The 24009-nt window shown below is 49.2% G+C and overlaps 1 protein-coding gene across 3 annotated transcripts in view; it reads right to left on the bottom strand.

The window, feature by feature from the left end:
• Positions 1–24009, bottom strand: part of ANKRD50 (ankyrin repeat domain containing 50) — a 30951-nt gene that overhangs the window by 869 nt on the left and 6073 nt on the right. For all 3 annotated transcript variants that reach the window (XM_084769015.1, XM_084769014.1, XM_084769013.1), the window contains exons 3-4: positions 9775–10004; positions 758–4302 (exon numbers count right to left, since the gene is read on the bottom strand). In XM_084769015.1, the coding sequence (XP_084625141.1) occupies positions 761–4302; positions 9775–10004 (3772 nt within the window). In that variant the 3' untranslated portion in view covers positions 758–760. The remainder of the gene's footprint in view (positions 1–757; positions 4303–9774; positions 10005–24009) is intronic.

The raw sequence follows: 24009 nt of genomic DNA on the forward strand, positions 1-24009 counted from the left end.
ATCACTGATTTAAGTCCCCGATCTGTTTCTAGGTGAAACAATGAAATTAACATTTACCAACTATCCACTAGGCACAGCCCAGTGCTTCAAAAACCAAACAATGAATACTTAGAAAACAGCCCTGTTTTCCATCAGAGATCTCCTGACAGAAGCAGATGATACAGGGAAAAAAAAACCCATCTTATTCTGGGGCTAATAAATGATATGTTTATCTGTTCACCTACTTATCCAATACATTTTTACTGAAAGACTTGCTCGGGCTCAAACAGTATTCCAAGTACACAAATACAGCACCGACTACAAACACATCCATCAGTCTAACATTTTGAGGGGGAATGGGAGGGAGATAAAGAGTAAAAAGATTAAGCATCTATGTATGAGTGGCCATCTATCATCCGCCACCCACTGTCACAGTCTCTGTTACCTGTTATCTTCTCACCAGCCATGGCCCTACATATCTCTTTCCTACCATCTTTCTATGTCTATTACCTATCTACGTATCTACCAGCTGTCTGCTAGCTATCCTGTAGCCCACCTGCGCATCTGTATATGGATCTATCGATGGTATGGCACCTAAGTGCTTTGGCTAGGTGCTGCTGTTCAGAGAACTCACGCTGAAGAGACGAGCTGGGATGAGGTTCCTGAACACACCCCCAGAGGAGGTGCCTGCAGGGCCTGGAGGACCTACTGGGGAAAGGGCGCATCAAGGCCGAGGACCGACACTTTGGCTCCTTTACGCTTCCCACTGCTTTCTTACCTCTCACAAGGGCGTTTCCTTCTTGTAGTTGAAGCTGGGGTCAGAGCCCTCAATCTGAAGCTTCAGGGCTTGTTTGAGGTTCAGCTCTGTCTCTGAGGGAGGGAACCCCTCCAGCACCTCCTGATGCCCTCGCTCCTGCACTGTTCGAGGCACGGAGACCCTGCCCAGGAACACCTGGTTGCTCTGCAGATGGTAGTTGGGGTTCGTCATTATCCCATTCCTGCGCTTCTGCTCCCCGCTCTGCTGGTGGATGAGGAACTGAGGCTGCGCACGGCTGCTGTCCTGAGATGAAGGGGCTATGATTTTACACTGAGGTTCCGCCGGCGTCTGCTTAGGCGGGCTACTCCCAGACTTGGCGACGGGTCCTCTTTTGTCAAACTGAGTCATCTCGTATTCTAGAACCTTTGGCTGCGAGGAATTATTTTGTTTAGCTTTCTTCCCCGCTGACCCAGACTTGCTGGAGTTTTCGGACTTGCCCCCTTTATTTGATTTTGTTGACTTCAGACTTGGTTTCACTTGGCTCCACTCAAACTCACTACTGGGAGAATTATGGCTGTGTCCTAGGGACTGCGTGGTGGAAGAGGGGGACACCACTGACTGCCTGCTTCTGCTGCGCGGCAGCGAGTGCTGTTGGATCTGCTCTGTGAAGGACAGGCTGTGGAAACTGTCGATGGGCACCGTCTGAGCCGTGGCTGTGGAGGAAGTCGTTCTCAGAGAGGAATTTTTGGAGCTTTTCAGGGAGTTGTTGGATAGCGATGACTTTTGCCGATCCACGGTCGAGTCTGGAGACTCTGACGGAGAGCTGAAGGCATGAGCTGGCCCATTGGGCAGGCCCCGGAGGGAAGCCTGCAGGTCCCCTCCGCCAGTCCCACCAGAGCTGTTGGACCTGATGGTCAGAGACTGCATCTTGGATGGTGCCGACTGTGGAGGCTTCTGCTCCATTGTGTGCACAGGGGAAGGGGAGCAGCCGTTCAGACTGGAAGCACCATATTTTTCTAACAACTTAATGATCTGAGAATGCCCGTTTTTGGCTGCCACCCTCATGGCAGTACGTCCAAATTGGTCAGCGTGATTGGGATCGGCGCCATGCTCCAGCAAAACCTGCACCACATCCACATGTCCCTCCTGGGCCGCGATGCAGAGGGCTGTGGCGCCTTGGTTGCACGTGTGGTCCACTACGGCGCCATGCTCTATCAGAAGCTGGACCACTTTGACGTGGCCCTGCCAGGCGGCAGACTGCAAGGCCGAGCGTTTCTCGTTGTCTGCTGCATTGACATCGGCATGGCAGGCAATAAGCACCCGCACCATCTCCACGTGGCCCTGCCAGCAGGAGACATGCAGCGCTGTCCTTCCCTCTGCATCGCTGGCTTCCACGTTTGCACCATTTTCCAAAAAATACTCGGCCATTGTTAGTTGGTTCTCTAAGGCCAGTATGTAAAGCGTTGGCCGCCCATCAGCGTCCTTATAGTTCACATCGGCACCATGGCTAAAGAGTAATTCCACAATGTCCCGGTGTCCTTCTAGGGCAGCGACGCGCAGTGCATTTCTCCCATCGTAGCCTCTCTGATCGATGTTGGATTTGTTCTCCAGCAGGATCTGGACACAATCGTAATGGCCCTCCTGTGAGGCCAAAATGAAGGGGATGCGCCCGTCATTGTCAATCTCATTTGTTCTAGCACCTTGTTCGATGAGAGCTTCGCATATTAGCCTGTGGCCCTCAAAAGCCGCCATGTGTAGAGGCGTCCAGCCAGCATCATCCCGGTGGCTCTCGTCCAGGCCTCGGTCCAAGAGCGTGCGCACCACCTCCACATTCCCCTGCGCCGAAGCTATGCTGAGGACTGTCCGGCCTTCGCTGTCGATGCTGTCCACCGCTGCACCCCAGAATAGGAGTGTGTTGACCACGGAAGCATGCCCCATGGAAGCTGCAGCCAGCAGGGGCGTCCGCCCGTTGTTATCCGTGTGGTCCACATCTGCTCCTCCTTCTAGAAGCAGGTCCACCACATCCACATGGCCCTCGTAGGCAGCCACCAGCAGAGGAGTCATGCCGTCCTTGTCACAGTGATCCACCTCAGCCCCTCGATCAATCAGAAGGCTCACGACTGACGCGTGCCCTTTGCTTGCAGGCACGCACAGTGCGGCCACTGAGAGAGCTGTCCTGCCGTCCACGTCGTCGTGGTTTACCTCTGCGCCATGGTCCAGGAGGTGCTCTACGATCTCTCTGTGGCCCATGTATGCTGCAGCTATCAGCGCAGTCCTGCCCTCATTGTCGGCTTTGTTGACCTCTGCACCATGCTGCAGCAGGTTCAGGACGATGTCCTCGTGACCACCCCAGGCTGCCGCACGCAGAGCTGTCCGGCTGTCTGCGTCTGCACAGTCTACCTTTACGCCAGCGTAAAGCAGGGCAGACACAACCTCGGTGTGGCCCCCCCAAGCGGCAGACCTCAGCGCTGTCCAACCGTCCTGATCCGTGTGATTAATATTGGCTCCACACCCAATCAAACAGTTAACCACCTTCGTGTGCCCTTGCCTGGCAGCTAGAGTGAGCGGCGTGTGCCCGTGGGCATCTTCGATCTCTAAGTCGGCTCCCCTGGAGACAAGCAAATTGACAACATCTAGGCTGCCACTGTAGGCGGCATTGGCCAGCAGAGTTCTCCCATTGGAGTCACACTGGTTGACGGAGGCTCCGCTGTCTAGTAATGTCCGAATGGAGTCCTCTCTCTCAAGGGCTTGCCGGACAATGCAGGAGGTGCGATCGTCCTCGCTGTTGACGTGCGCGCCGGCTCGGATCAGCAACTGCAGCACCTCTTGCTCCTTGGGTATCAGGGTGGACAGGGAATCTTTCACTGGGGTGCCGTTCCATATCATCCACAGCGCCAGCTCGGCTGGCTCCAGCTGCAAGTTGGAATTAATCAAGTGCAAGGCAAACTCTTGTGCTTCGAGCGGGGTCAGGTTCCGGGCCTGGCAGGTGTAGCTCATGGCCAGCATCCTGTGCCCCTCTGCAGCGTTACACAGGTACTTCTGGGTACAGTGCTTCACGTCCAAGAGCCACTCAGCAAAGCTGTGGTGAAACAGGATCTTGGTGCTGCCCAATCCGTCCACCAAGAGCTTGGAGAGGACATCTATCTTGCGCTGGAAGTCTTCCAAGGTTAGAGACATGTTTTTGGTCCACACGGCGTGGTATAATTCTGTCATGGTCAGGGGACGGCAGGCCGCCAGGATCACGTTCAGGATGGGCTGAACTTTGGCAAACTGTTTTCGGACAAATAGCCTCTGGCACAGCCAGAGGTAGAGACCATTCAGAGTCCCTGGGATGTCTCGGATCTCCCGCAGCATGATGAAATTCTCCACAACTCCGTCCAGCACGCGCTCGAGGTACAGGAAGCACCCGCTGCTCTTGATGTGCAGCTGGTTGAGGGTCTCGGCCGTCTCCTTGGTGAGGTGCTGCCGAAGTGCCTCCTCTTGGTCCAGGCGGTGGAGGATGTACTGCTGCACATCCTTGACGATGTATGCCTTCCGAAGGTCGTCCAAACTGATCTTCCGGAAGCCTGCAGGACGGAACCAGCTTGAGTAAGGAGAGCACAGAGGCGGGCATGGGTGTGAAGAGAATGCACCAGTAAACCCAGCTTGGTTTATACTAGTAAGAGAATCTAGTACCACCTGTTGGATGCAAAGCAGTTTCTGCCATGTACAAACACAAAAACGGCAAGGCAATGACGTCATTTTCCTACCAACGAATGTGCCTACTACCTGTTCTTGTAGCTTGGTGCCTATTTCGGCTCCTTTGCAAGAAGCACTAAGAGGAAACAGACAGACTTACTCGGCTATAAAAGTACCCTGGGAAGATATTCACAACATCCAATTTGCGAGCGACAGATAGGACTGTTTTTATAGGATGCTCTTTTTCACACAAGTACTAGCTACTTCCACCCATCCACTTGACTATGTATCAGATGTAACGTGAGTAGTTTATATCCAAACAGTTATCAGTCGCTCTATAATCCATTGCTTTATGATATCAAATTAAAACAATTAACTCTCAGACTGTCAAGAAATAGCTGGAACCAATTCAGATACATACTGCCAAGCCACTTAGTAAAAGTCAACCAGAGCTAAACACCACAGTAGTGGTGGCTTCTTGGAGTTCTCCAAAGCAGACCACAGCAGCGTCTTCTAGAGGAGCATCAGGGTACAGGCCTGAGTTTGCTCCGGAACCTTCTATTTGCCTCACGGGAGAAGCTCATCCAGGCTGGTGTGCGTTAGGAACTGCCATCCCAGACCACTTATTAGCAGAGTGAAGCAAGACCACACGCAACCCTTTTAGAGAAAGGACACACTCGGGAAGGGAGCACGGCGAGCTAGACAATAGCAGCAGCAGCAGCAGCAGGTACAAAAATCCATGCTGTGCTGGGGATGCATAAAAGGAGGGTCATACAGGGCTTGGTGAGTGTGGCTAAATGGAAGGTGAACCCAGCATCTGCCTTGACCAACAGGAAAGAAAAGGTATCACTGAAAAACAAACCAACAACTATTTGAACCCAAGCTTGAAACACTTGGAAGGGGATTTTTGAAGAGCACAATCTGCTAACAGAAACAAAATGAAATAATACATCTGCAAAGCTACGTTTCCAGAGCGGGATCTATAAACACACCACATGCATACACGCATGCACAGTAGCTAACTCTTCCACATCAAAAGCTAAACTGTGGAAGAGCAGCTCACCTCTGAGAGGAACTGCCATCACCTCTGAGAGGGCTTAGAACTGCACTTGGCCTGAGTCTGGCCTCTCTCCTGTTCTTGGCCATGTTAGAATGTGCTTCACAGCATAGCCTTGGCCGTCTTCTGTCTTGTGTGCCCTCATTTAGTGGGGCTTTTCTCCCATAAGGTGAATACTCAGCTGCCTAGTAAAGCCATGTGTGTGCTTCATGCTGTGTCCTTTTAGAAAACACTTTCTGCTTTCATTTAGAGGCTGCACTTTAACAGTGTTAGAGTTTCATAATGGCTTGGGCTGTTTACTGACAATTGGAGATTTAATTATTTTAATTTGATAACATAAAATAAAGCTTCCCAACCTGAGGAAAGGCTGAGCACATCCCCAGGAGTGCCTGGCACCCCACACATCCCAGGCATGCAAGATGACTGGCCTCCAAAGCTTTTTCCTTTATAAAGTCACTGAACAGTTTAGGGTACAAATGGCCCACCTGCCAAGGTGGTGCATGCCAGTGATCCCAGTATTGGGAACCTGAGGCAGGAGGATTGTGAGTTTGAGGCCAGCCTGGACTACACAGCAAGTTTTGGGCCTGTAGCTAATAAATAAGACATTACTAAAGTGGTATGTAATAGTGTCATAAAGTTTCCAAAGAGATGTGGACACAGACTGATCTACATGAAAGATCATACAACCCATTATGCATAAATATCTATAATTTAAGCTAATTAACTAAAATCATCTGATGAAAACTTGAGATAACAAAAACAAAACTGAGTAGGCCTCTGCAGTGCCAGGCTTGATGCCTCCCTCCCAAGTGGGCTCTCTTTGTGTGTGTGCTGTACTGGGGACTGAAGGCAGGGCCTCTGACTTCAGGGCAAGGGCTACCCTTGGCTACAAGCACTGTAAATCTTCACACACAAACACCTTTCATGTGCACTATGAGAGACGTTTTCCTACCTTACAAGTAAGGTAAGTTCAAGCACAGAAGGGCTTGAGTCACCCACCATGACCAGTGACTGACAGAGTCAGCGTCAGGGACCTCGGTGATGCTCAAGTGTTTCCTGGCAAAGCTGAAAAAGAAAATGATGCTGACAGAGATGGGAGGAGGAAGAAGTGCAAGGACATGGGACTGATGCTGTGCAGATGGGTGGAAAATACTTATACCTTGAAACACAAATCTCCCACCAATATAAAGAGTGACATGGATTTAACTTGAGTGTACCACCAGCAACAGTTATATGCTCAATGTGGGGTGGGCAGCTGGGGTCAGCAGTCCTAGCACCATGGAGGCAGAGACAGGAAGATGGCTACAGGCTCAAGATCCACATTGGTGAGGTCCATTCCAGCCAGGACAAGACTTAGTGGCAGAAACAAAACAGAAATGAGAGCAGAAGGTTTCGTTTAGCTCAGCAGTGCAATTTGGTACAGCGTCTACAAAGCTCCGACTGAGCTGCAGCACCCGAGGACGAAACTGAGCCAGCATGCGCAGAACTGAGATAAACGCCCCGAGCACCGAAAATGACCTTATTTATGTATTGGGGTACTGGGGGTGGAACCACGCTCGTGCCAGGGAAGTGCCCACAGGTGCCACATGCCTTCTCTTGAGTCAGGGTCTCTCACTGGCCTGGAACTCACCATGTAGCCTGGGCTGTCTGGCCAGTGAGCCCAGACGCCTACTTATCGCTGCCTGCCCAGGAAGGAGGCTAGCACAGCCAGCCTCCATATGTGGGTTCTGGAGCAGATGCTGTGTTTGATGAACCATCTTCTCAGGCCCCAATAAACCACTTTTCTATTTTTGGTAAACTATTTCAGTGGGCATGACACTCGTTGGTGCTAGCTAAACAAATGGGCTTGAGTCTCTGCTTACACATGGGTGCAAACACAGTCGGGACCCTGACAGGTCTGACCCCATGCTTACAAGCAGGTGCTCACACAGTCAGGACCCTGTTGCCATGGAGACTACATCCTAGTTGAGAGGATAATTAGTAAATACACACATGAAATCCAGACAAACGTAACGTGGTACTAGACCCACAGAGAAAATAAAAGCAGACAGAGTGGGTGTGGCTACGTAGGAGGAAGGCACAAATAAGCAAGGATGGAAAACCCAGGCTACGTGTGAACGTCCTGTGTGAGCAGTGACCTAAGCAGGAAGATGGCAAGGAGCTCAAGGGATGAACACGCTAGTGTTGTGCGCAAGCCTGTGAAGCAGACAAGCCGGCCTGGCTGAAGACAATGCCGGGGAGCACTCATGCTGAGGCACGGACACCACTGTGTGCACACGCGACTGTGGCATAGTAAAAGTAACCCAGCCCCGCAAAGGGCGCACCGTCTGCCTAGCCCAGGGGGCAGCAGCGGACAGGAGGACAGAGGGGCACTGACTGGGCCACTCTGGCAACTGAGGCTGAGCACCTCACCCAAAATGCCGAGGCAGGAAACAGTTCAGAAATGTTCTGATCTTGGAATATCTGAATATACTTAAGAAAATCAGAAGCCATCTTCAAAGTACAAAGCCATCTGTCTCACACACACACATTATCCACACAGCTTGAAAGCTCAGGTTCACACTATTTCAAATAACACACAAAACGAAACCTTCCCTGGAATTCCCCCTGGATGCGCTTGAACCGCTTTTGGATTTTGGAGCACATGGGACCTAGGGTCTCGAAGATGATCAACCTGCAGTGAGAATGCAGTACAACCTGGACGCCAGAAAGAGGAGAAAGAGGACAGAAAGGAAGTGTGTCGTCTTCCCTTGCACTTCTACTGCTCTGAGGAAACAGCATGACCGAAAGCAACCTGGGAAGGAAAGGGGCTCTTTCATCTCACAGCTTGCACTCCAGCAACCAGGGGCCTCGGAGCAGGAACCCCGAGGCAGGAGCTGCCTCACGAGGCCGCGGAACAACACTGCTTACTCCCTGGCCCGCCCTGGCGTTCTCACCTTGCTTTCTATACAACCCAACGGCACCTGCCCAGAGTGGAGCTGCTCCCAGTGGGCTGGGCCCTCCCATGCCAATCATCAGTCAAGAGAATGCCCCGCAGGCCAATCTTGTTCTTAACCGAGGCTCCATGTTCTCAAAGGCCTGCAGCCAGCACACTTGTTCACAATAAAGAGCGTGTGGCAGCCGAGGACAAAGACCCAGACTTACAAGCAGCAATACGAATTCAAGCCAGGCCCGCACCGACTTTTGTTAACAAGCAAGCATAAGATGAGTAGAATAAGCAATGTGTCCACAGCCCTCACGATGCCTCAGGCATATCTAGGCTCACAGGGACCCCACTTTACAGACAGGAAACAGGAAGTGAGGCAAGCTGCCTGAGGCCACACAGACAGTGTAAGCACTAATGTGTTCCGCTGTAGTGACTCATCTGTGCAAACAGAAGACACAGCTCGGGGCTGGAGACACACTCAGGGGTTAGAGCATGTGCTGCTTTTGAAGGGACCCACGTTTGATTTTCAGCATCACCGCTAGGCCACTCACAGTGGCCTGTAACTCCAGTTAGTGGGGATGAGGAATTCATGTGTACATACCCACGCACATACACGTACTTAAAAATGAAATTAAAAAGTTCATAATGAATATCAAACCTACGTGAGCTTATACTGCCAGGGGCGTTTCCCTCACTCTCCCTCTCCTCCCCAGCACTGGCTACCGTCATGCTCACCCAGAGCTTTCACCATGATACTGCCGTGGCTGCCCTTAGAGTATATGAAGCTGTCTGCCCAGCCACGTCACGATGGCAGGGTCACACAGGAGCTCGGGAGCCGCTGAGGAGATACTGCCTTAGTGACTAACATGCTGAAAAGTGCACAGATCCACTGAAGAACAGCACAGCTAATTCATCACTAAGCTGGGTCTTACTACGGAAGTAGGGAACGGCTGTTTGTATGTGTACACATTTATGCGTGTGCAGGCCAAGGAACAGCATTAGGGGTCACTCCTCTGCTTGGCTAGGCTGGCGGGACAGCGGGCTCTCTGTCTGTCGGCCTCTGACTCCCCAGTACTGGATTGATGCCTGGCTGGGTTTTGTAGTTTTCTGTGTGTGTGTGTGTGTGTGTGTGTGTGTGTGTGTGTGTGTATGGTGGTGGTAGAGGTATTCTCAGGTTTGCATGACAAATACTTTACTGACTGAATTATCCCCTCAGCCCGCACCTTATCTTAAACATGAACGTACGGTGTCATGGTGAGGGGCTGAGAAAGTTTATGCAGCACGCAGGCCTCCGCCCACATGCTCTGCTCCCTCCAAGAACCCCTCCTGGGACCAGCTCTAGAGAACACACACTGAGAGTCACCCAGTCCTGCTCACCAGTGAACATTTTAGTGACAGCTCTGCTCTGTTTCCGGGCAGAGCAGAGAAGCAGCAGCCATGGCGGGAAGAACTCGTGGTGTCCAGCCAAGAGCTCTGCCACAGTTCCAGAGAGGTTGGGTGACGTCTGCTCCCCTTCCACCACATTGCAGCCTTCGTCCACGGAGTCAACCAACAGGTAGAGGCTCTGAGGGGGTGGCTTCATGCCCAGGAGAGGAAGGAGCACACACCTGGAAGACAGGCACAGGACAGGTCAGTGTCACCCACAGGGCACCGGAAGTCATAGTCCAAGTGATTAGTTATTATGTTATAAAAACAGACTTCAGATACAAACGCATCTTCTAAGCTGCTCATTTCCCAGCAGCGTTAACTTCCATAGTTCAGTGTGTATTAGGCACGTGCCTGTGTATGTGCCATGACTCAGCACAGTTAAAGGTAGTAGGGACTGGATGGAGCGAGATTTCAACACCCCTCCCAGTGTTCTGAGTCATGAGAAATGCGCAGACTATCCTGAATGTGCTGAAAACAGAAAGACAGATAAGCGTTGAGGACACCATAGTAGAAAGAAACTTTCTGTCCTGGTTTGGTTTCTGGCCAACTTGACACAAGCTAGGGTCATCTGGGGAGGAGCCTCAGTTGAGGAAATGACTCCATTAGACTACGCTGTGGTCAAGTCTGTACTGATCGTTCACGATAATCAGTGATGTGGGAGGACACCGCCCACTGTGGATGGGGCCACCCTGGACAGGTCGTCTTGGGAAGTGTAGGAAAGCAGGCTGAGAAAGCCATCATGAGCAAGCCAACAAGCAGCACTGCTCCTGGTCTCTGAGTCAGTTCCTGCCTTGAATTCCAGCCCTGACTTCCTCTCAGTGAGGCTTCCTGGAAGTATAAGATGAAATAAACCCCTTCTTCCTCGAGTTGCTTTCGGTCATAGTCTCTATCACGGTGATACAAACCTAACTAGGGCAGAAATCGGTACCGAGAGTGGGGTGCTGTGGTGTCAGACTTGACCACGTTGCTTTCAGGACAATTGTGGAAGTGTCTGGAACTTTGGGCTGGAAAAGCTATTGAGTGCCCAGAGCATAATAAAGTGCTGTGGGAAGCTGGAGGACAATGCTGAGAGCGATGCAGACGATGGAGGCCTGCCTCATGAAGCTTCAGAGGGCAGCAAAGACTCTCCTGGGGCAGTTGGTGTGATATTTTGTATTTTAAAAAAATCTGCGATCTTTGGTCAGCTGGGGCCAACCAATCAGCCAGCTGTGATTAACAAGAGGCCAGAATTACTGAGGTGAAACCTTCCCTGTGCTGGTCAGCTGAGGCTGAAGAGTCAGGTGTGATAGAGAGGAGACCAGCACCGGGGAGGTGAAGTCTTCTGGGAAATGCTTCCTCAGGGTCAGCACACAGAAGCTTTGGTCCAGAGAAGGCCAAGTCTGTACCTTGTGCTGGCAGCTGGATTTGATAACGTGTAAGAGTTGCCCAGGTGGTACTGGTTTTGAAGGCATAAAGAGGTCATGGAAAGAGCTGAGGTTTGGCAGTGAGGGGCCAGAAGAGGCCATAGGTAAAGCTACAGCCTCAGTTGCACTAAAAAGTCCAGGATTAATGAGGTCTCGTAGAGATGAGATGACCATGTGGGGTCAAAGTCCCTAAAGAGGAGAGACTACTGGTAAAGGTGTGGTTGTAACAGAGACCTCAGCATTTATGAGATGCTAGTGTCATGAGATGACCACTAAGTACAGCAGCAGCTGTGGTGGGGGACAAGCCTGAGACCATGAGGCAAGCCGGGTATGCTGTGGAAGGCAGAGCTGGAGAAACAGAGCTGCCTAGACTCTTTGAAGCCTAGACATTTGTGAGTCCCACATGGTCTTTAAGATATTCACACTGCTGGAGTTTGGTTTTGCTTTGATCTGTGACTGTGCCCTAATTCTTCCCTCTTGGAGTAAGAAATTCTAAGTTATTTTTGACTTTACAGGTACCCACAGTTACAAGACTGTCTTAGTTAGGGTTACTATGGCTGTGATGAAAAACCGTGACCAAAATCAATTTGGGGAGGAAAGAGTTTATCTCACTCACAGTTCCAGATTACAGTTCACTATCAGAAGCAATGAGGACAGGAACTCAAGCACGGCAGGAACCAGGAGGCAGGAGCTGGTGCAGAGGCCACGGAGGGGCGCTGCTTACTGGCTTGCTTTACCTAGGCTTGCTCAGCCTGCTTTCTTACAGAACCAGGACCATCAGCTGAAAGGTCGCCTCACCCACAATGGGCTGGGCCTTCCCACATCAATTACTAATTAAGAATTGACCTATACACTTAGCTACAGCCCGATCTTATGGAGGCACATTATTCAACGGAGGCTCCCTGCTCCCTGACAACTCTAGCTTGTGTCAAGTTGACATAAAACTAGCCAGCCCAGAGACTTTGGATTTTTAAGGAGACTTGGATATTTTAAGGAGACTGAATGTGCTGACTAGTTTTATGTGAACTTGACATAGCCAGCTAGAGTTATTTTAAAGGAGGGAACCTCAATTGAGAAAATGCTTCCAAAAGATTCGGCTGTAGGGCATTTTCTTAGTTAGTAATTTATAGATAAGGGAGAGGCCCATTGCGGGCAGGGCCGTCCCTAGGCTGGTGGTCCTCGCAAGCCATGATGAGCAAGCCAGCAAACAACACTTTTCCACGGCCTCTGCCTAGCTCCTGCCTCCAAGTTTCTGCCCTGACTTCCTTCAATGGTGGACTATGATGTGGAAATGTAAGCCATATAAACCCAATTGTCCCCATGGTGTTTTTTCAAAGCAACAGAAATCCTAACTAAGACACTGAACTTTTAAAAGTGCTAGACTTTTTTTTTTGAAGACTGTAATGTTTTTAGTTATACTGTTCCGTGGTGCAATATCAATAGTAAAATGACGTCATGGGGAGAAAGAGAAATGAAAAGGTAATGCTTTAGTAGTCACGTGTTTGTGTGTCAAACTGACAGGGCTAATTGTGTTGGCTAGTTTCTTACCAACTTAACCTAGTCATCTGAGAAGAAGGACCCTCAAGTGAAAAAGTGCCTCTATCAGACTGGCCTGTAGACAGGTCTATGGGGCATTTCCTTGATTGTGATTGATGCGAAAGAGCCTAGACCACTGTGAGTGGGTGTTACCCCTCAGCAGGTAGTCCTGAGAGAGCGAACTGAGAAAGGCAAGGTACGAGCCAGTAGACAGCACCGGCCCCCCATGGCTTCTACTCCAAGATCCTGCCCTGGGTCCCCTTCATGAAATGACCCTTCTTTCTCAGGTTGCCTTTGGTCATGGTGTCTTAGCACAGCAACAGAGAAGCAGCTAATACACGCATCACATGCTCTGCAGAGTTAAGAAGAGCTGCATGAAAAATTTCCACAGGGGATCTGCACATGGAGAAAGCCTAAACCATACTCACTTAGAGACTGTGGAGTAGTAATTTTATCACTTTTCATTGCAGCAGTGCACACTATAATGAAGCCATCCATTTTCCAGTCTACACTGTATTTACTCAGACCTGCTGAGGTCATGTGCCAGGCTCTGGGGACCTTGAAGAGCAAAGTCTATGTTCTCTTGATGCTTACAGTCCAAAACAAAAACACCAAAATAATGACATCCCACCAGCCCACTGCACACCCTTTACTGCACCTTACCCTATCTAGTACTCTGTCTGCTGTGATCTCAAACGTTGACTGAAAACAAACAGAACAGATTCGTGCATCAGTTCTCCAGCCACACATCTACCCATGAACCGAAGATCCCTGCTCATAGTATTTACCACTCGCACCCGCACAAGAGTCCAATGAGCCTCAGTGCTTCTACGGTTTCACCTCTAACCCACCCCAAAGAAGAAACATCAGATGTACACATCATGCAAGAGGGTGCCACTCCAACAAAAAAGGAAACAGAAAAAAACAGGCTAAGGGATTCACACAGCCCGCCTTCCAAAAACATGGCCCAAGATCCAAAAGGCTTTGTGTCCAAGTGCATCAAAATGGCTTCCCCCAAAAGCAAGATTATGGGTATGTGGTCTAGAACCTGGCTGTGGGAAATTGTACCCGAGAAGGAATGCAGAGGGGAATTCTGGAGTGACAGGATCACTCTGTATCACTTGTCAAAATCAGAGAACTGTACAAGAGTCACTATTACTGCATGCAAACTAAAAAAAAAAAAGTAATATACAATAAAATATGCAAGGAAACTATAATAAGTCTCTCCTGGTAATGCGTCCTTTGGTGTGGGAGCCTGAGTTCTCTGTGGTCGGCTGACTCTGCTCCTCATACACTAGTGCTGAGCAGGGCGCTAAACAGAAAGCCTTTGTTCATGGGCTGGCCTGGCCAGGGCCTTCAATCCCATCATTACCCCTGCAGTTACTGAGGTCCACACTGCCCTGGCAGCATGCTGAGTGCAACCACAGGTTTCTGACTCCAGGCCTTGACCAATAATTGCTGCTTACCCATCCCCTCCGACCCTGCGGGCCTTTGAACAAACCCGCTCTCCTGCCAGAGCCCTCCTTGTATGCATGCTCCCATGATCACTCCCTTCCCATCCCCAGAGCTCAGCGCGATCACACTCCCAGACGGCCTGAGATAGTGCCGCTCACTCTGCAGCCTGACACAGGGAGCATGCTGCAAACACACACTGCTCAAAAGTCCTCAACAGCTGTGACTAATCAGGTCACCAAGGAACTGGCAGTGCGGCATCTACCGTGCTGATCTCTAGAGAAGAGGAAGGTGAACTGGCCTTTGCCCTCCAAATAGCTCACCCAGAACCCCATGGAAGAGTTACGTATAAATGTTTGCTGGGTGAATGAGTGAGTGGCCTAATATATTTATAAAGCATTCATTTATAATGGTGTCTATCTCAAATATATGAAAATCTCACAGCACTCAAGAATAAGATACCTATAACTCCAGTGTCCAGAACAGGGCTCTTCATGCCCAGATGTGACCATCAACGGCTCACTGCTGGCTTCCACTCAGCTTGTGTGGGATGGTGGTGGTTGGCTTTCTGTGTCAACTTGACTGGGCCACAGGATGCCCACATGTGGCCTTCTGTTCTTCTGGATGTCTCTGAGGTTAAAGTCTAAAATGGTAGCTCTCACGCAATCAGCCAAAGGCTAAATGCATGGCTGCCTGAGTTGAGGCATCAGCTTATTCCTTTCTTCAGATTAAAAAAAAAAAATCATCTGTTTGGGTCTTGAGATCTTGAGTTTTGCAATGAGCACTTGTACCACCCAGTGCCCTGATTCAGGTCGCTTTCCCAGGACGCCAGCCTGCTAGCTGCACACCTCATAGCATCTCAGTGTCTGTCACCATGAGAGCAGATTCCTTATAATTAATCCATTTACTACAACTTCTATGGAGCCTTCTAACTTCTACGACTTACTCTACAGCTACTTACCTGTTCCTTTCTTACGTGTTTTGAAGGTTTCTATGTGGACTCCATACCTGGACCTACAGGACATGTTTCCACCACCTGCCCCTCTCTACGGGTTTAGTGAGATCACTGTGCTCCACAGTACTGGAGAAAGGCTTGTTTTGTGATTTCTTTTTGGTTTAGGTGCTTGGAGTAAACAAATGAAAATGTTTCCAGAGAACACCCTGGGCCTACAAAGATGAGCAGTGTCATGTTTGCAAGAAGGTACCCCAGCTGCAGGGCATCTGTGAGCCACAGCTTCTCGGCAGGGCTGTCACAGTCAGTCTGTGTAACAGTGGGGACCTGACCTTTTCTCAGACATTAGAAATGTCCTAAGAAATACTGATGCCAACTCTGGGAGTCCAGTTTCAAGAGCAGAGGCAGAGTGGCCTGACTCTTTTATTTCTGACAAATAAACATTTATGCTTACTGTTAGGAAATGGTTGCTGATGCAAACCTCAGCAGGCATGACCTTGAATGTCCTGCTGCCCCAGGGCTGAGGAGGAAAAATGCAAATTCTTAAAAACACAGGTGTGTGTGTGTGTGTGTGTGTGTGTGTGTGTGTGTGTTTACACTTGTCGTTAAAAATGCATTTACAAAAAAACACATACTCAGAACTAGTAGGTGGGGGGAAAAGCAATTAAAAAACAGTAGCTGAAAATGGGATGAGAACAAACAAAAATCCTAAATCAAATGACTGCAATTATTTCAAGTAGGTTGCATTAACTTTGCAAATACATTAAAAAAGGTCAGGTCGTACAGTGATCTGCCACAGCCTCCTGTCCATGCTGGACAGTTTCATGTCAGCTTCACACAAGCTAAAGCCCATCTGAAAGGAGGTAACCTCAATTAAGAAAATGCTTCATAAGATAGGCTGCCTGCAAGGCATTTTCTTTTAATTAATTAGTGCTTGCTGAGAGAGGACTTAGTCCATTGTGAGTGGGGCCACCCCTGGGCTGGCGGCCCTGGGTTCCATGAGAAAGCAGGCTGAGCAAGCCATGAGGAGCAAGACAGTAGGCAGCGCCCTCCACGGCCTCTGCAGCAGCTCCTGCCTCCAGGTTCCTGCCCTGACTTTCCTCAGCTACAGGCTGTTACCTGGAAGTGTAAGATGAAATACCATCCCCACCCCCACCAGTGGCAACAGAACCCTAACTAGCAGAATCCTCATTTCCTCAGCCCTGGTGCTGCCAAACAAATGTTGGTATTTTTATACACAACAGAATACCAGAATCCTCTACTAAACTGGGGTGGACAGACATTAAGGTCACTGATCTCTGAGGGGGGGCAGGGAGAGAATATGAATAAGGACGGTGGAGCGGGCACAAAACTTTTGGAGCCCATGCACCTAAAGCAAACTGTGTCTCAGTATTAACTCTGCCTCCTTGTAATATATTACTGGATTCTACTCTATAAATGCACACTTCTGCTGCAGGGTCAGGACTCTGGAGAGTACATGAGGAAGAAGAGAGATGAAGACAGTAGGAGCCAGGGAGGTCCTGTCCTCACCTCGTGACCTGCTGGCTTCACAGGGAGTGTGTGCACACCTCTCAACACTCACGTGTGAGCATACTTGTCTGGGCTTCTGCACTATACTACTTCAGCGGTGAGTGGCCCATGACTGCGTTTCTACAGGAAGATTATCCCATTTCCGTTTAATGGTACCATCAAAACCTCTTGATTTACAGGGCCAAAGGGGAAGGCTCGCTGGGAAAAGCACTTGCTGCACAGACAGGAAGAACCGAGTTGGAGATCCCAGATGCTGCTGTGGTTGCCCGTAGGTTATATGAAGCAGTCTACTCAGCCACGTCACGATGACAGGGTGACACAGGAGCTCAGAAGCTGCTGAGGAGATACTGCTTTAGTGACTAACGAGCTGAAAAGTGCACAGATCCACTGAAGAACGGCACAGCTAGTTAATCACTAAGCTGGGTCTTACTACAGATGTAGGGAATGATTGTTTGTATGTGTACACACTCATGCGGTGTACATGCATGTGCAGGCCAGTGAACAACATTAGGAAGCACTCCCCTGACCAGAGGCTAGAACTTTGAGGCTTGTGAGCCTAGCCAGCCTTTGCTGTGAGCTGGTTTCCTCACACCTGTCAGTGTGACGTCACCACTTACAGAATGTGAGACTGCACACTTCCGAAGCTACAGTCTCAGGTCTCTCTCCTCCCTGTAAAATTCAGTATCCAAGGATTACCCAGAGAAGAGCTGAGGACCTAGCTCAATGCTGGAGCTCCCCTACGTAGCATGTGTGAGGGTCATTTACTTAGAAGGTTGATGCTAAATCTAGTATGTCCTAACTTATCGTAGACAACATACTAACATATATGCCAGTCATTTTATTAATAAATTACTGAATTCTTAAAAAAAAAATCCAGCCTTTAATAAAAATGATTTTCCCCCTGGGGAGGGAAGGAGGTGCTTGCTTTTTACAGAAAATAAAAATACTAATAATTTTCATCTTATCTTCTCTCAAGACAACAAACTTAGATTGTATTTTCTTTTCTTAAAAAGAAAACCATCCATTCAATAAACTAAAGCATCTGTAAGAGGGGAAGAAGATGGTGGTTGTAGCTGGCATTTCCAAGCAACTGTTCACCGAACCAGCAGTAACAGCAGCCAGATGATAACTGAAACAAGGTCAGAGTTTGGCCAACCTACAGGAGGAAGCCTGTCTCCGAAACCATGACCGAGGCAAAGCTGGAACATGAAACCATAAAGAGCATACACATAGCAGAAGACACACACGCACCAGAAGCTAGCTCTGAGTGAACCGAGCCCAGGCTTGCCCCAAAGGCATGCAGTGATGGCCAGAGACCTGCTAGAGCTGAGAGAGCACACAGAGCTAGCACACAGGCAGGGGCTGGATGTAAAAACATCTGTCGATGCTCAACAAAGAAAACCTGACACCAACTGGGGGTAGTGACTTTCAGCTTCAAATTGCCACCATCGCTCAAAGATAACACTGAGGCTTAAGATGGTGAGGCAGGGGGAGCCAGAAAACAGAATGGAGAGTCTGGGGATCCAGACAGAAGAGGGATATACTAGGCAAGAAGGCCAGACCTAGACTTAGTGTCCAAAGAGAAGTTATTTACAAGGACTTAGAAAAGCCACATTAATATTCACAGGAATAAAAACAGAGATATAAGAAAACAACACGAGGCATAAATCCATATATAGTTCCAGAGCGTCCACAGTGACTGCGAGGTGAACACAGCCAGTGGCAAATAGCACGTGGCTACCTGGGTCACAAGGAAAAGCAATGGCCAGATTACAATACCTGCATCTGTAAAGACACGAGACAAGAAGCCCAGATGAACCCCAACTCCCGAGAACAGGGACGTTTTCAAAGATGGAGACTGACCAGCTGGTCTCGGGGTCCTCGGATGATCAGGAGGCGTGAGTGAGCACAGGTGCACCAGCAACCAGCTTGGCCCACCAAGGAACTCTGCCAGGAACCACAGCTCCAGGGCTGGTAGAGGTCAGTCAGGTCTGCTTTAAAGAGCAAAGTGCAAATCTGAAGGGTTCAGCACACAAGATTCGTTTTCCCCGAGGTGTGTTTGCTGAGTTCTGGCTGGTATTTGGAAGGCTGAGGAAAGTAGGCCAAGTGTGTCTGCAGGCCAGCCAGCGGGAAAGCTCAGTCTGTGTGCTGGAGAGAGAATTCTGCTTACTTTCAACACAAACAACACTCAAGAGAGTTGGAGGAATCTGAGGTGGAAAGGGCAGGCGGCTACAGAGCTGATCTGAGCTTCACGGAGAATGAACAGAACCTCTGAGCCCCACGGAACAGAGCTGTAGTCAAAAGTGAGACAAACTACCAGAGAAGACAAGTGTACCTGAGGTTTGCCAAAGCCCACAAAGAACCCCAGGGCAGCCGAGTCCTGATGACAGCCTCCCATCGGCCTTGCTGGCCCTAGAATGGAAAGATAGGGCCTCACTGATGAGAGGCCCTAGCAGGACACTGCTAAGCTACCGTCTACACTGACACACTCTTCAGACTTCACTGTGGGGGCCTGGAGGGATGGCTCGGATTTGAAGAGTTTGCTATTCTTGCAGAGAACCCAAGTTCAGGTCCCAGCACCCATGCTGGGTGGCTTACACCTGCCTGTGACTCCAGCTCCAGGGATTCGACACCATCTTCTGACTTCTGCACTTAAATGCACAAATCCGCTTCACACGCATACACACTAAACAAACAAACCTCTTTTTTTTCCCCAATTTATGTATATGGGTGCTTTGTCTGTCCGTGTCTATGCACCACGTGTGGGCCTAAAGGCCCAGGGGAGGGCGTCAGATTCCCTGGAACTGGAATTATACACGATTGTGAGATGCTGTGTGGATGCTAGGAATGGAACCAGCGTCCTCTAGAAGAGCAGACAGTGCTCTCAACTGCTGAGTCACCTCTTTAGCTCAACAAAATCTTTAAAATAATTATTATGGGGGCTGGCAAGATGGCATAGTGGGTAAATGCATTTGGGGGGTCAAATCTGAAGGCCTAGTTTCAATCCCTGTTGTCCACATGATGGGAAAAGCACAGGTGTCATGTGTCATGTCATGACCATGCCTACAGATATACACATACATACAAATAAATACATGTTTAAGAAGTTAAAAATATGAATTGGCAGCCCGCTGGCAAAGGAAACAATAATCCAGTAATCCAGGTATTTTCAGCATTCCACACCATCTGACACAGCATACCATATAAACAGGGGCATGTGTCAGAAAACAACTTCACCAGAGTGCCCAAAACTAACCCACTCTGGCTCACAGCTCCACAGTTTCCCTCTAACCACGGCCCTGGGGAGCAAAGTCACACGCTAGCTGGAGGTGTTCCCTCTGCTCTGTTACCCTGGCCGCCTGTTCATCAGAGTCCACCCACCTCACCACTCCACTACACCTTACTACAACAGTGTCCAACACTCCGCCCATCTCCCGTGAATCAGAGAGCACGTCTCTTCTTATTACTCCTCTCCTTGCACACTGTCTCCTCTGTCTGCTGTAAGCAAGCTGTGAGGCCACGGCTTCTCCAGCTTCTGCTACATGTCACACCTCATCACAGGAAGGGATCCAGCCTCCCGGGCACTTCTCCCTAGCACGCATTCTCGTGCCTGTCACTCACTCCCAATGCACGATCCTCAACTCACAGGAATACTTTACAACTGACACCGCTGTGCACGGTCCTATGCTCCCACTGCAGTAATTGCTTCTTCGTGTTAACATGACCTGACTCTTCCTCTCATGGTCCAGGGATGCTGCCACGGTTCTGGCAACACAGAAGGATTTAGCCGTGGTGGGAAGTGGAAACAGGGGGTGCTGGCTTAATCATGGAGGTAAAACAAACTGGCAGATTGAGACTATGGAGGAGTGAAACTGACTAATCCATGACTCTCAGATTTCTACCGCAAACAATGACTTCCCACTTGAAATATTCCTTTCTTCCTAGTTTTGCAGTTATTTTCATTGTCATGGTCTATAACGGCCCCCTCCCCATCCCCAAAAGCAATTTTGTACCCTCTCCCTCGTCTGTGTGTGTGTGTTATCTACTCCAGGCATGAGGTCACGTTACAGCTGCGATCCTGTTTCTCCATAACCATCATCATTTCTGGGCCAGTAGGCCAACCAGAGCACACTCTCACCACAGTTCTGTTACCATGGTGATGGCAAGCCGCAGCAGAGGAGAAGCTGCACTGAAGCCTCTGTTCAGGCCACATCTGCCACCATGGCACAGGCCTCAGTCCTGAGACAATCAGGCGCAGGCATGGCTTCAGAACTCAGCTGCTTCAACTGGGTGTGGGCTGCAGGTCCATATGGGGATCTCCTAACTTCCAAAGAATACCTTTGTAAGAGTAAAGATTTCTGATTATACAACGGCCTCAAATGAGCTCAACATAAAATTCAGAATGAATCAGGGAAACGCCTGGCAGCTTGCCTGTGCTGTGTCAGACTTCACTGCGGCCTTGGCTCTCAACACGGGGCCTGGAAACGCCACACCACACACACTGTTAGGCATTATGAACCACCTTGCTGCAGCTCCAGACAAAGCCTTCCGCTCTTACAGAAACATGGCAGCTTAACTATGGGAAACACAGCCTTCCCATGGTTTCCCATCTCATTGCTTGGCATGTAAGAATCAAATTACGGTATGTCTGGATTGTATTTGCAATACTTGTTGGGTTTTTTTTTTTTGCCTTTATTTGTTAACTCTGTGTGTGTGTGTGTGTGTGTGTGTGTGTGTGTGTGTGTGATGAGAAGTAACACATACAGTGTTAAAAAAGAAAAAAGAAAGAAACCTTGGAAGAGAAGTGAGTTTGAGCAAAGGTTAGTGAGGGATGGTCAGGCGAAATGTCACGTATAGATCATGTATGTTAGGCAGTCCCACTGTTGACCATGTCACTAGGGAAGATAGAGTCAGGTCCACCAAGGACATGTGAGGCTGCTTTGTAGGGCAAACCTAAGAGAAACCAGAGGAAGAGCCACCGAAGAACAGTCAGAGGGGGATTCTGGGAAAAAGAACAAACAATGAAAAGTGCTCAGTGACATCAGAGATGCAAAAGGCAGGCTGAGCCATGAGTTCAGAGGCTGCCAACGATACATTTACATCTCCCTGTGGGCATGCGTGACAGAAATCACATTTCAGTAAGATAAGAAAAACCAAGTGACCGAGAGGTGGAAGAAATTCCATTTACGGGACGAAGTGAAGACAACCTGAGTGCAAGCTTGCAGAGAACTCGCAGGGTGTTTCTGGCCTACGCAAACAAATGCCACTGTCCACGTGTAGAACAGCAGAGATGGGGCAGCCAGCACATCAGCCCCCCCCCCCAACACACACAGCAGCTGGCGCAGACCCCACACTGCAGTTAGAGAACCGTCCCGGGAATTGTGTAAAAAGATTCCAACTTGTTATAGGGCACCGCTTTCTTCTCTCTGGTCTAAAGGGAAAATGAGTGATAGCCAAAGTAAATTAAAAATATGGACATATGAGCAACACACTGGGTCAGTATCACACAAGCTCTGGGAGGCCAAGCGTGCAGAGCAGCTGCAGAGAGCACTTGAGGGGCTCAGCACTCAGAGTCCACCCAGGAGCAAGAGAAGAGACATGAGGGAAGGAAGTGGAAGAAGACAGGGCGGGGCTGGGGAAATGGCTCAGGGACTGAGGGTGCCTACTGATCTCCCAACTGAGTCCAGTTCCCAGCACCCACATGGCGGCTCACAAGCAGCTGTCACTCTGGCTCTGCGGGGGGGGGGGGGGGGGGGGAATCCAACTCCCTCTGCAAGCCTCTGCAGACTCCTCATGCATACACACCCACTCACAAGCACACACTATATATAACTAAGAATGCTTTTAAAAGTAAATCAATGTACACATAAATATTTTAAATGACAAGGCAAAGGGTAAAAAGTCTTGGCCTGAAAGACACCTGCAAAGTTTTGTGAATGAAATTATAGTTTCATAGTGTTTAAACTGTGGACCAAAAAAAAAAAAAAAAAAAAAAAAAAAAAGACATTTTAACAGGGATCTTCAATTTAAAAATACTTAAAAATGGGAAATGAAGAGGGTGGAGAGATGGTGTGGCAGTTAAGAAAACTACTGTTCTCACAGAGGTCCCGAGTTTGATTCCCAGCACCCACATCTGGTGGCTAATAACCACCTATTGCTCTAGCTCCTGGAGATCTGATGCACAGACACGTGTACATATGTTTTAATTTTCAAAATGCTTTTAAAAAAGAATGAAAATGGCAATTCTCCTATATAGTATTAATTATAAAAGACAAATGATGGAAAAAGAATATTTTGTTGTGAGCACACACAAGGGACCAAGAAGCGGGCCTTGTGCCCTGAGCCCTCGGTTGAAGAGAGGTGAGGCTGGAGGTGGTTATCTGGCCACTAAATTACCTGGACTGATGCCAATTCACACAGAAGGTTAATAAATTACAAATCATTACACTAGTCTGTTCTGCGTTTAAAACTGGCCTTAACAATACAACATTTTATTTTTCTTACTCGTTCAAAGGCTTCAGCCTTTCAGTTATGCTAGAGAATATTTTAAATAGGCAAGCGGCATTATGCATCCATTAAATGATAATTACTTAGCAGCTGTTGACATCATGCAAAATGCTAACTCAGCACTACAGGAGGCAGGCAAAGTTCCTCAGGCAGGGATGACGTCATCAAGATGGTGAAGAGGGGCGGGAGCAAGGGATACCTGCCAGAGTAAGAGACCCCAGATCAGTGCCAGGAGACGCAGACAAAAGCACCAGAAAGACTCAGGCCCTCCAGGACTCCTGGTCTGTTGGGTGGGGGTTGGGATCCACCTCTCAGCTTGAGATCTTCTTCTGCAAGTCCAGGGCCCTCCACCACTAACACACGCAAGCGCCACTCATCCTTCTTTCCTGTCTCCTCACAGTGCTGATCCACTTACACTCACTCTGTGACACCGGAGGGAAAGGGCCACCTGCCGAGTGTCATCCAGAAAGAAAGAAAGGCTGGATAAAATGAGGGCTTCTGGGCACTCTGTCCACCCAAATCCAAGCGACCTGGAAGGCCTAGCTGCGAGTTTGTAGCCATGTGAAACTAAAGCACGCGGGAGACCTGAAGCTGCCGCCCCCGGTCCCCTAACCCCATCACATGCACACACCTCACTTCCTACCGAGATAGCTACCATTTGCTCAGAAATAACTGGAATTTGCTAATGGTCACTGGACTGGTAGGAAGCCCCGCCTTACTTGTTCTGACACTAGAGAAGAGGCCAAATTGAAGACAAAACACACAGCTTTGTACTAAAACCTAAGGACTGGGACAAAATGAAAG

Source organism: Acomys minous (genome assembly GCF_964271855.1).
Source record: "Acomys minous genome assembly, chromosome: 19".
Taxonomy (NCBI): domain Eukaryota; kingdom Metazoa; phylum Chordata; class Mammalia; order Rodentia; family Muridae; genus Acomys; species Acomys minous.